The 12378-nt window shown below is 43.4% G+C and overlaps 1 protein-coding gene across 1 annotated transcript; it reads left to right on the top strand.

Annotated features, from left to right (window-relative positions):
* The first annotated feature begins 6461 nt into the window (after window positions 1-6461).
* On the top strand, window positions 6462-9199 carry LOC149829260 (G-type lectin S-receptor-like serine/threonine-protein kinase SD2-5). The gene has a single exon (XM_090017326.1). It carries the CDS (start codon window positions 6476-6478, stop codon window positions 9158-9160), a length of 2685 nt encoding a protein of 894 aa, XP_089873452.1. The 5' UTR covers window positions 6462-6475; the 3' UTR covers window positions 9161-9199.
* Window positions 9200-12378: the final 3179 nt, after the last annotated feature.

The following is a 12378-nucleotide window of genomic DNA, read 5'->3' as shown; positions in this document are numbered from 1 at the left end:
TAAATAACCAAAATACCCTCAAACAAAGTTAAAAATAACTTACTAAGCTCAATAGAGAAAAGATGGGTAATTGATATCACCTGACCCAACAATTCTGCTCATCTCAGCTCGTATAGACTCATTAATTAATAACAAATATATTTCACATATACTTTTATATCATACAGTGTAGATAGTTGAAGTATCTAGCTTATGAAACAATTATTTTAGAGTTCAAATCGTATTGCTTGCAAGTTACAAGTTGAAACAATTATTTATTTTGTAAATGAACAGTGTGAGCTTGGCTCAATAAGTTTAGGATCTAAATTCTATTATTTTCAACTCAAAAAAAAGATATTTAGATTTATTGCAGTACTTTAATATTTGGCACATGTGTACATGATCATGGCATGTGAGATAGTGGTTGACATGCTAGTTCCATAGTAGAACGTAGTACATCAAATAGGTTTTATAGTGAAAAGATATGGTTAGCGTAGTTGTCATGCAGGAAAGAAGAAAGAAAATTGAGGCCACCATATGCTACTTGTAAAGGGTTTGCTGTTGCATAGGAATGTGTTCTTAACGTGTAAACTTTTCCTTAGAAAAAAGTTTCATTTTTCAAGTGTATCACTTTTTCAAGTTTTCCATTTGATTAACTAGTTCCGTGTTTGAACATGAACTAGAGGAGGAAGAAATCAGTAGGAAAGGGGTCCCAAGGAAAAGTTTGGTTAGGAGATTTCATATTGGACATCCTTGGTAAGTCTAATCAATCCATTGTTTCTGAACATGAATGAAATATATGTTTTGACATCACGCAGAATATGACCAAGTTCCTGAACTTCGATGCTTTTGGCACTGAAAGAAGTGTCACGAGTTCAAGAACTCGTCGTACTCGGTACTTTTTCCACCAAGTTGTGAACTCTTTATTAAAGTTTTTATCACTATACCAACGAAGGGCTCCGCTTGTTCGGTAGGAGCTGTAAATGCACGTCATCATGTGTTGGGACGTTGCAAGTTCAAAACCTAATGGTATGTTGTGTAACTGGTGGGGGTCTGCCCAACCCCAGCTTGCCTTCAAAAAAAAAAGTTTCTATCACTATGCAAAAGGCACTCCTTTTAACATGGTTCATGGGCTCTAGTGTTTCTGCTACAAAGATAAACCTAACTAGATGGGGGACTACGAGTGTCAACGGGTCAGGTATGACCCATACTAGATCCGGGAGAGTTGGGGTTTGGTAACAAAAGGAAGAGGTCTGATTAACTATCCAGGTCAGACTCATGGGGTCTGGTTATTATATGGGTCGAATATGGTTTATAAAATTTTAAACCAAATCTGGGTCTAACCCAAGTGCTGATTAAGATCTGCAATTTTGTAAAAAAAAACTTTAAAATGTTATTTTACTGGATATGAATCGGGTTTGGTTTATGCAATCCTTATCGGATCCACGTATGATTTTTCCTTTGAAAGATTCAATCAGACTCAGATCCAAACTCGATTGCCACCTCTTATTCAGATCTGGGTGCGGAGCCAGCCACCATTTTGGCAGGGGTCCGACCTATTGACACCCCTAAATGAGACAAAGCGTGATAATAGTGTGTTCATGAACTTGGTCAAGTTTGAATTTTGGTATCTAAAGTATGTCATCGGATATATTAAAGAAGGGTGTTTAAGATGATTAATTAGGGCATTATTTCCATATCTTTTTAAGTTTATTGGACATCTTCACCAACTTCATGAACTCTGGTGTTTCTGCAATTAGCAGAAATTCATCAGCACTTAAAGAAACTTTTTGTTTTTGAAAGGCAAGTTGGGGTTAGGCAGTATGAGGAAATAGTTTTTGGGAAGACGGATCGATTTCTCAGTAATAGCTGTGAAAATGAGATTTGTTTGCGAGAAAATATGTATTGTTATGAGTTGGGGTTGTTGAAATGAAGTGTAACATGCTGTTAGTGCAAATTCATGAAAAATTCAACTTGGGTGACTTATTTCTGCTTACCCGTTATACAACTATACCATTGGGTTTTAAACCTGCAATGTCCCAACATAAGGCAAGGTGGCGTGACCAAGTTTTAAGCTCCAAAAAGTATAATGGGCTTGAGATTTTCATTAATCTGATGAGATAATTTCATTAACTATCTAAACGATCTACACAAAAATGTTATTAGATGTCTTATTGGACTAATGACATTGGATAAGATTACTTGCAAAGAATGGGGGATCATTCCGCCTGCTTTATCGTTAGGTTACTGTTTTGACCCTCCAAAAATCATAGTTTTAGGTGTTTTATGCTCGATGTACAAAACAGGAATTGGAGGCATGTTAAGGGAAAACTTGATGAACAAAAGGAGTCGGCCAACACTAAGACACAATTGGGCTTTTATAATATGCTAATAGATATATTCAAACGTCCCTAAATGTTCTAGTAACCCCTTTCTATGTCAATTACACTTTGAGTGATTTCATTTGTGGTGTTGTGTTAAGGAACCGAACAAGTACATTTCCATCCAATTCCTTATTAAAAAAATCCTTGCTAGCATACTTAAACTGTGCAATTACACCACCAGGTGGGGTTTGAATTGTGTTCATCCAACATAGTGTCAAATCTCGCAAGATTTATGAAAATATAGTGAGAAATTACTTAAGTTAAAAATGGTAATTTCTCACAATTTTTTTGTCAGATTATTTTTAGTTGTTTATACAAATTTATTTTCTACATTTTTAATTTAATTTTTATTACCAAGATTTTGCCAAAAAATGCATGATTTACAAAAAAATTGTATTTTTTGCGAGTTTTTGGCTGCTGAGATTTTGCTGTTTTTTTTTTACTTTTTGTCACTATGCATCCAAATAACACAGCCTCTTATTTCTAATTGAGTGACTCTTTACAAACTTTTTGTTTGTTTATACACACATCAACAGTTAGAATCTATTATGGAATCCATTTGTTAAATTGGCAATTAGTGTTCCTTAAAATTTTGCACATTTGGAGATATCCAAATTTTGTTAAAAAACTGTTTAATGTAAGAAATTTCATCACTACTGCAGTAATTTTGGTATTTACAGAACTACAGGTAAAACTCTAATCACATACGGGATAAGTCTAGAATCTTGTAAAATCCCAAAATCTATCAACAGAAGCAACAGTTCAACCTCTTCAACGTGAGGGCATTTATGATATCTTAGTCTATGGTAGTTGGTAGCTGCACTTTTTTTTTCACACCAAATACAACACAATCATCACACGAATCACATTATATTTGTTTCTGTTTGAAAGCAGGATAGCTGAAGAGGCAACTATGAAATCCACACATCATCCAAACAACTTCAAAAATGAATTTGCAAAGTACCGGCCAGATCTATGATGGTGCTCTCAAACAAATAGGTAGGAAGTACCAAATTCACAAAATTTGTGGATTCCATACTTTCTTTTCCCAGCTACCATTGACTGCTAGATTCCAAGCAGGAACTTAGTGATCTGGTTTTTTCTTCATTGATTTGTTATAGGGGTGGCAATCGGGTCGGGTTGGCGGGTCTACCCGGCGGGTTGGCGGGTCAGCATACCTCAACCCGAATCTGACCAGTTTAATAAACGGGCCAGCTGTGGCAAACACCAACCCGACCCGTTTATTAAATGCGTAACCCGACACGACCCGCCAACCCGTTTAATAAACAGGTTGGGTCGGGTAAACGGGTTGGAGGGTTAGCGGGTCGGGTTGACGGGTCAGTTGGAGGGTTGGCAGGCGGGTTGGTTGGTCGGATTCGGGTAAATGGGTTGACCTGCCCGCCTAACCCGTTTATTAAACGGGTCAGCCGGGTTGGCGGGTTGGCATACCCCTAACATGAACCCGACCCGTTTAATAAACGAGTTAGGCGGGTTGACCCGTTTATTAAACGGGTTAGTTTAAGCCACACCTGAACCCGCCTAAGAGGCGGGTCGGGTTGGCGGGTCGTGTCAGGTTTTACCACCCCTAATTTGTTATAGATGTTGATGTGAATGTGTGGGTATGATGAATGTGTTTTGCTTTTGGTGTCGGTAAGGCATGAACGCCACCGTCTGATTCATCGTCTCAGCCATGGCCTCATACCAGCGGTTGCTGAAACTTGAGCTCTTCATCGAGAACTCGATGTCTGTCTCAATTGTCCGCACATCATCATCAAACAACAGACATTTGAAACATAGTATTCAAGTACCGTTCAAACAAGTGATGGACTTGGTACAGTTGTTATGAAACGAACAAGATCAGTCTTATGTTTCATATTTTTTTTGTTTATTTCATCCAAATTCTGGACAAGCCATCATACCCTTTGGTACTAAGTTGACTTGCCAAGATTTGGTTTCAAAATATTTTTAGAAGGCTGAAAGGATAGCATCTGGCCTAGGTAAGATTAGGATTCAAGAACAATTATACAAGTCCATATCCAAAAAAGCATGACTTGGGTCTGAGATAAGCTTTTAATTCATGATTTGTTGTGAAAATTTTACAAGTAAAATTGACATGATATGAAGACGGATGCTGGTTCCATGTCGTTGGGATGCCTTTGAATCATTGTCTGTGCAGACGGGGATTTAAATGTTTTCTTAATTTTGCATACCAATAAAGTACTTAAAATTGTGTTAGAGACAAGGTGAACTTCACATCTTATAAGAGCTTACCCAAATGAGCTCATTGAATTAGGTCTCTCAATCTTAAAATCTATAATAATATGAAAGAATATTCCTAATCACAGAGCAGTTTTCAAGATTATCGTATATTTTAGACAGCAGTTGCAGTCCCAAAATTATTATTTATCAATCACTCTCTCATGTTAGTTGTAGATAAAGATTATTTATTTTGATCATGTACTTATATAAATAAGTCAAGGAATTGAATAAATGAAAAAGAAAGGTGGGTACTTTTTTTTTTATGGATATAGGCGTTTGGTCCAACCATGTATATTTCGTGTGTTTATCTATTTCTCTTTCCTGTATTTTTAATTTTATTTATATTCAGTCCTTATTTTATCATAAGAAAATAAAAAAAGAAAGAAAAAGTTGAAGATCTTTGAAACCAAGTCTTTCAGTGCCAGGACTATTAATCAAATTGGCAGTGGTTGGTTGTTCCCAGTTGCAACCAAAGTAAACGCAATGAGCCTTCATTTTTTTTCCTCCTAATTAAAATAAGCAAAACAGTCAAAAACATTAAATCAACAATACAAGAAGAAGAAGAAGAAGAAGAAGACCATACACTGTTAGGTATTTCTGCATTAAATAAACTTTTAACCAAATGACCACTTTAGTAAGCTCAAAGCAATCACCTTCCTTTTGATCTATAAACTTCTTTTACTAAAAGAATGAACAAGGGGTCTAATGGTAGGCAATCTCCACTTAAGCCATCTATAGCTTGGATAGCTTTGACCTGTATGAGGTAAAGATGACATGGTTAAGTCATCAAAAGAATTCCTGCATAAGATATCATTTCAAATTAGGACATCCTACATATTTTCTCAACAGATGTGGGACCAACACAAGATTCAGGGTTTTCAAATGTGATGGCTCAAATGATAAGGCCCGTGGAAGCTGCATGAACCATGTTCCCCATGTCTTTCCCAATAATGATTCCACAAGCAACCCATCATGGTCAGACATATATCATTGATTGACCATGTTCATTGATGTGGACTAATCCGAGCAGTTCAGATGCATCAGTTGGACGGCTAGGATCAACATAGGATCCTATTACATCATATGTCATATAGGGTAGGGTACCTGTCCCTTTTGGCACTGCTCATAGGAAGACAAATGCATTTGGCACTTGGCTAGGTACTGCTAGGGATGCAAATGGGTCGGATTCAGGATGGAGATTTTGGGAATTTTTGGCTGTTCCAGATCTGATTCCAATCCAAATCCTCATGTATTTGGCTGTTCCGGATTCGACCCGTTTGCATCCTTAGGTACAACCATATACGTGATCATGGGCCGAACAAGGTGAGAAGAAATCTGCTAGCTAGGGTGGTTCCAAAGTCGTAGACACCTGTGAGTATCTTCAGATTTGTCTGAAGAACCTGGACCGGACCCGAATGGCTTCTTTGGTCAGGTTGGTGAGGACCTAGCTCAAATCAGGCATGACCAGACTGATCAGTTCTCTTCTAGGCTTGAATTGAAGCCAGCATAGACGATGTGAGGATATTGTCACAGGGTCAGGTCTGACTGAATCCCCAACTCGTAGCACCCTGAACTGGGCATGCCCAGCTGGGTCAGACGAGCTTGTTAGGTATACAGATTAGCAGTTATATGAACCATTTTGGGGGATAGATCCAAGGGGACTCTTAACTAATAAGGTTGATCCCATAATTTCAACTTTGACAAAATCCCATGTGACACACTGCCACTGTTTGGCTACGCGGATCGGTGCTTTGAATTTCCCCACCTCAAACAAAAACACAGCTTGCTTGCACACTTACACATACATATATGCAGAGAGAGACGCTTGCATTCACCACCACCAATATCAAAAGATGAGCAGCAGTATCACCACCACTCTCCTCCTCCTCTCCCTCCTCCTATTAACGAACTCATCGTTCGCCACGCTCTTCGTGTTGCCCACAAACTGGACGACTTTCCCTCTCTCCTCCGGCAACCTCACCATCGACACCGACCGCGGCACCTTCTTCCCGGCCACCGACTCAGCAGGAAAACCGATCGCCAGCAACGGCTCCTCCTTCACCCTCGGTTTCCTCCGCCTCAACAGCTCCAGTAGTTTCCTCCTCTCCGTGGTCTTCTCCGCCTCCTCCCTACCGGCGACCACCGTCTGGTCCCTCAACTCCTCCCACCCCATCTCCGGAAACTGCACCTTGGGCCTCTCTGGTGAAGGAACCCTGACCATCAAGGATTCCGGCGGGTCCGTCGCCGGAACCCTCGGCGGCTCCGGCGCGAAGATGATCGGCATGCTGGAGAACGGCAACCTCCAGGTGTTCAACACGTCCGACGTGTATCTCGCCCTCAAAAGCCGCGTCATCTGGCAGAGCTGGGACCATCCGTCGGACGTGCTCCTCCCCGGTCAGATCCTCCGCCGGGGCGCCACCCTCTCCGATGCCGTTTCCGGACGTTACACCCTCACCATGCATATCGGTGGCGCCGTGCTGTACTATTCAGGCGAGCCGTATAGGACTCTTCCGATGACGTCCGACTTCGGCGTGGCCTCCGCTCTCCGCCCCTGCTTTGCCGCCTCGAATTCCACCTCCTCCTCTACCTCCAACGGTGAGTCGTATGCGGAGTTCACAGGGAGCTCGCTGGTTCTGTACTATTCCGGGGTCATCACAAACTCGTCCAAGTCTTGCTCTTTCATGAACGCGTCGGTGTTTCTCGACTCCGGCGACCGGAACGACTCGACCTACGGGTTTCTCCGCCTCGACTCTGACGGGAACCTTCGGACCTACAAGGCGGTGCTGCCGGGAAACTTGAATTCGTCGCTCGGATGGCCGCCGGAGCGTCAGCTGGTGCCGCCGGGCGATCTCTGCGACATGCCGGCATTATGCGGCCCTTACGGACTCTGCCGCAACGGGCAATGCAGCTGTCCCGGGGCTGATTCCGGCGACCACTTCAACCAGATCGATGTCAGCGACGTCACCGCCGGGTGCAGGCCGAAGAACCCGATCAATTGCACCTCCGGTGGCCAGACCGCCACCCATTTCCTCCACATTCCGGCCTTTGACTACTTCCTCAATGACGTCTCATCGCTGGATAATTACACGGCTGACGAGTCCGGCTGCGAGTCTCTGTGCGCGGCCGCCTGCGGCTGCCACGCCTACTTCTACCGGAACTTCTCCGGCGAATGCTTCCTCATCTCCGTCGACGTCTACACCCTGAAATATACAGGGAACGAGTCGTACCATGCCGGAATCAAGGTTCAGAACGCCACCGCTCGGCCACAGCCAGTATCAGCGCGCTCCGGCCTCGGCGCAGGGGCAATTGCCGGAATTTCTATTGGAAGCGTTGCTTTAGTGGCCCTGGTTTTCAAATGTGCATACCGGCGGGTAACCATGAATCAGGTTGCCGATGGCAAGGACGAAGAAGACGATGAGGAAGACAAGGAAGAGATGGAGGAGGAGGAGTTCCTGAAGACGCTGCCGGGGCTGCCGCCGAGGTTCACCTACGCCGAGCTTCGCGACGCCACGGACGGGTTCAGCCGGAAGCTGGGCACCGGAGGGTTCGGCACAGTCTTTGGAGGCACATTGCCGGACGGAACGCCGGTGGCGGTGAAGAAGCTCGACTCACTCGGCCGGGGAGGCGGCGAGTTCCGGGCAGAGGTGGCCACCATCGGGAGCATCTCCCACGTAAACCTGGTCCGGCTCCGTGGCTTCTGCGCCGATAGCCGGCGCCGGCTCCTCGTCTACGAGCTCATGCAGAACAGCTCGCTCGACAAGTGGCTCTTCGAGCCGAAACCGAGCTCATCCTCCGGCGGAGCCGAAGCCGAGCCGAGCCGCGGCACGCTGAATTGGCGGCAACGGTACAACGTCGCTGTTGGCACGGCTCGCGGCTTGGCTTACCTGCATGAAGGCTGCCGCGAGCCGATCATGCACCTGGACATCAAGCCGCAGAACATCCTCCTGGACGACCGGTTCAGCCCGAAGCTGTCGGATTTCGGCATGTCTCGGCTGCTCGACGGCGCCGGAGAGAACGCGCAGGTCGTGACGGCGGTCCGCGGGACGCCGGGGTACCTCGCGCCGGAGTGGATCCGGTGCTCAGTGGCGACGAAGAAGTGCGACGTGTACAGCTTCGGGATGGTGCTGCTTGAGCTGGTATCCGGCCGCCGGAACTTCGTGCCGGAGGCGGAGGACCCCCGCAACTGCTACTTCCCGGCGTGGGCGATGCTGAAGGCGATGGAGGGGAGGTTCGACGAGGTGGTGGACGGGAGGCTGGAGATGGGAGAGGAGGAGATGGAGGAGGCTGTGAGGATAACCGAGGTGGCCTTCTGGTGCATACAGGAGGCGCCTACCAGGAGGCCCTGCATGGGGATGGTGCTGAAGATGCTGCAAGGGGAGGCCGGGGTGGAGCCTCCGCCTTTTTGGTTGGTAGAGAGGGCGCCCCGCTTCCTTGAGGCCTTCGGGTACGACCGGGTTCGGGGTTCGCTGGGTGATGGGTCCGTACCCGTTGATTCCTTTTGTGTGCATTGCAGCATGGAGGTTTCCGGACCCAGATGAGGTTGGACCCGAAGATACGGTGCTTGATGATTATTTGAAACTAGAGATTTCTTTTTTTCCGCAATACAACAGAAGTGTTATTTTTTTTGGTTGGTTGTGGGGAAATGAGAGGACAGTTTTTTTAATGTAAATAATGTGTTTTGATAATTTAATGACATTTATCCTTTGTTTTTTGGACCGAGAAAGCTGGGGTTAGCCCGACCCGTACCAGTAATACAACATATAAAAGATTTCACGTGAGGCTGAGCTGACATGATTTTTTTTTAAATATTTGTCCATTCCCATGTAAAGTCTTCCGTTTACATTGAACCAAACAAATAAGAGCCCCGTACAAGAGTCTCGAACTACCCTCGCAATGACTTAGATCTGAACGCGAAAAGGGTTAGCTTCCTTCCTTCCTCGCAATGACTTAGATCGAACTACCCTCTCAATGACTTAGATCTGAATGCGAAGAGATGAAGATGAAGGTTAAAATCAAAACCGGTGTGAGGATGAACACACTTTCTTGCACCCCGTCTTCAATCTCCGTTAGTAAAATAACTGAAATACATTTAAGGATGGCAGTGGACTGAGGAGAAACGGAGCCCTGTCCGGCCTTGCCCTGTTTGGACCGAGAATGAAAGACATGAAACAGGGGTAGAGGCGGGGATTGAGGTTAAAATCAAAACCCGTGTGAGGATGAAGGTGGTTGAAACCCCAATGGTCACCGGGGCAATCTACCAACTTCACCATACTTTTTCCGTTTAATAATAATAATAATAATAGTATAATCATCATCAACATTATTATATTATTATTTATTCTATCGTTTTAAATGTTATATCATTCAGTAGGTGCACCCATAGTCACCAGTCTCTGGAGTGCTTTACACGCTGCATTTAATCTACCAAATATATCTCGAGGACCATCACTTTGATTTCATTTGGCTTCTTCTTTTGATAAAATTCACTCTGATCTGATCCCATCTCAAATTTAATGTGTTTGCCCCATCTTAGCAACCAACCTCCCCTAACTCAAGGGAGCCTTTTCAGAAAAAAAACAAAGCAAGAGGAAGATTCTAAAAAGATGGAAGTAATTTCTCACCTAAATAAGAGATTTCTTGCATATGCTGCTAGGGCGTGCAACCGGTTGGTTTCCACTTTAAGTACTTTTAATGGGGGTTGCATATGCTGCTAGGGTGTGCAACCGTTTTATAATAATAACAAAACACACAGAATGCATACATGAGGCAGCCATTGCTAGAGGGCAGAGGATGTTGCTGGAGAGAGGTTTTCTTCAACTCAGCCATTCTGCAGCAACCACAAGCGCATGCCTCCGAATGCCACCAGTGAGTCGACCCTATTTCCTCTTTCACTTTATTTTTCACTGTATACACAGATTTGTTTTCCACACCTTTTCTCCCGTATGAGGTTGCTCATGAAACCTTCTTCTTATAATCACCGAATGAGAACGGTTAAACAACTGTTCCTTTTTTTATTCGGTGATGGGTTTAACGGAAGGAGCACTTTATGTGGGGAAACATTACTCACATCGTGGGTAACCACCACCAACATGGTGGTTTAACCCAACATTCTCTCACTTGTTCCGACGATAAACCCTTTAACCAGAAAACCTTATGGGAATAACTTGATGAATAGAATGACCTTTTTATTCTATTCTATAGGTCCTTAGTTGAATCTCTAATCTTTATGAGATTAACAACAACCATAATAAGAATAAAAAACTGAAAGTGATCATTTTATTTATGTGCATATGTCAAAAAAGAGTTTAACAATTTCATCCTCATTACATGTTCGGAATATAATCCTGGTGTTAGCCCTTTAGTAAGAGGATCAACAATCATCTCTTTGGTACCAATATTGACAATATGCACTAAATGATTCTTTGTCTTTTCTTTAACAATAAAATACTTTGATTCCATATGCTTACATGACGTAGTATTTTTGTTGTTGTTCGAAAAGAACACTGCAACTTCATTATCACAGTAGACCTTTAGTGGCTTCTCAATGGAATCGACCACCTTTAACTGTGATATGAAGTTCTTTAACCATATAGCCTGCGGAGTAGTCTCGTACAATGCTATGAATTTTGCCTCCATGGTGTGGGCAGCAGTGGTCGTCTGTTTTCCACTCCTCCAAGAGATCGCGCCCCCAGCAAGTAAGAAGACGTACCCAGTACTAGACTTTCTACTATCAAGGCATCCTTCTAAATCCGCATCTGAGTAGCCAATGACCTCGAGGTGATCAACTTTATGATACGTTAACATATAGTATTTTGTCTCTTGCAAGTACCGCAAGACTTTCTTGTCATCCTTCCAATAAGGTAAACCTGGGTTAGACTGAAATCTGCCAAGTACCCCTACTGCAAAAGAAATATCCGGTCGAGAACATGTCTGCGCGTATTGCAAGCTGCCAACAACTGATGCATATGGATAAGCACTCATATGTGCTTTGTCAATATCGTTCTGTGGACAATCCTTTAGGCTCAGCTTATCACCTTTTGATATGAGTGTAGAACTAGGAGAACAATTCTCCATCCCGTATCACTTTAACACCTTATCTATATAGGATCTCTGGGAGAGGCCAAGAAAACCTTTTTCTCTGTCTCGACGGATCTCAATGCCAAGAACATAAGCAGCCTCACCCATATCTTTCATATCAAAATGTGATGCAAGAAACTGTTTTGTCTCTAAAAAAAACTTTATATCGTTGGTTGCAAGTAAAATGTCATCCACATACAACATCAATATAATGAACTTACTCTCACTTTCCTTAAGGTATATACATTGATCAATAATGTTTTTTGTAAACTCGAAAGTCACAACGACTTGAGAAAATTTAATATACCACTGTCGGAAGGCCCGTTTAAGTCCATATATTGATTTGTTAAGCTTGCAAACCAAACGATCATTTTCAGAGAAACCAAGAGGTTGTTCCATGTATACCTCTTCATTCAGATCCCCATTGAGGAATGTTGTTTTCACATCCATCTGATGTAGCTCTATGTCATAATGAGCTACGAGGGCCAAAATAATTCTCATTGACTCCTTAGTTGAGACAAGAAAAAATGTCTCATTATAGTCAATGTCCTTCATCTGGGTGAATCCTTTAGCAACCAATCTTGCTTTATGTCTCTCTATGTTACCTTTGGAGTCCTTCTTGGTCTTAAAGACTCATTTACACCCTACGAGCTTTACTCTTTTAGGTAACGTGACAAGA

The sequence above is a fragment of the Nuphar pumila genome, chromosome 9, assembly GCF_984573655.1.
Source record: "Nuphar pumila chromosome 9, dmNupPumi1.hap1.1, whole genome shotgun sequence".
In the NCBI taxonomy this organism is placed as follows: Eukaryota; Viridiplantae; Streptophyta; class Magnoliopsida; order Nymphaeales; family Nymphaeaceae; genus Nuphar; species Nuphar pumila.
This window is presented reverse-complemented; position numbering and strand designations above follow the sequence as displayed.

What these genes read in the sequence shown, in the direction of transcription:
- LOC149829260 (XM_090017326.1), top strand. Translation starts at nt 6,476, where the DNA reads ATGAGCAGCAGTATCACCACCACTCTCCTCCTCCTCTCCCTCCTCCTA.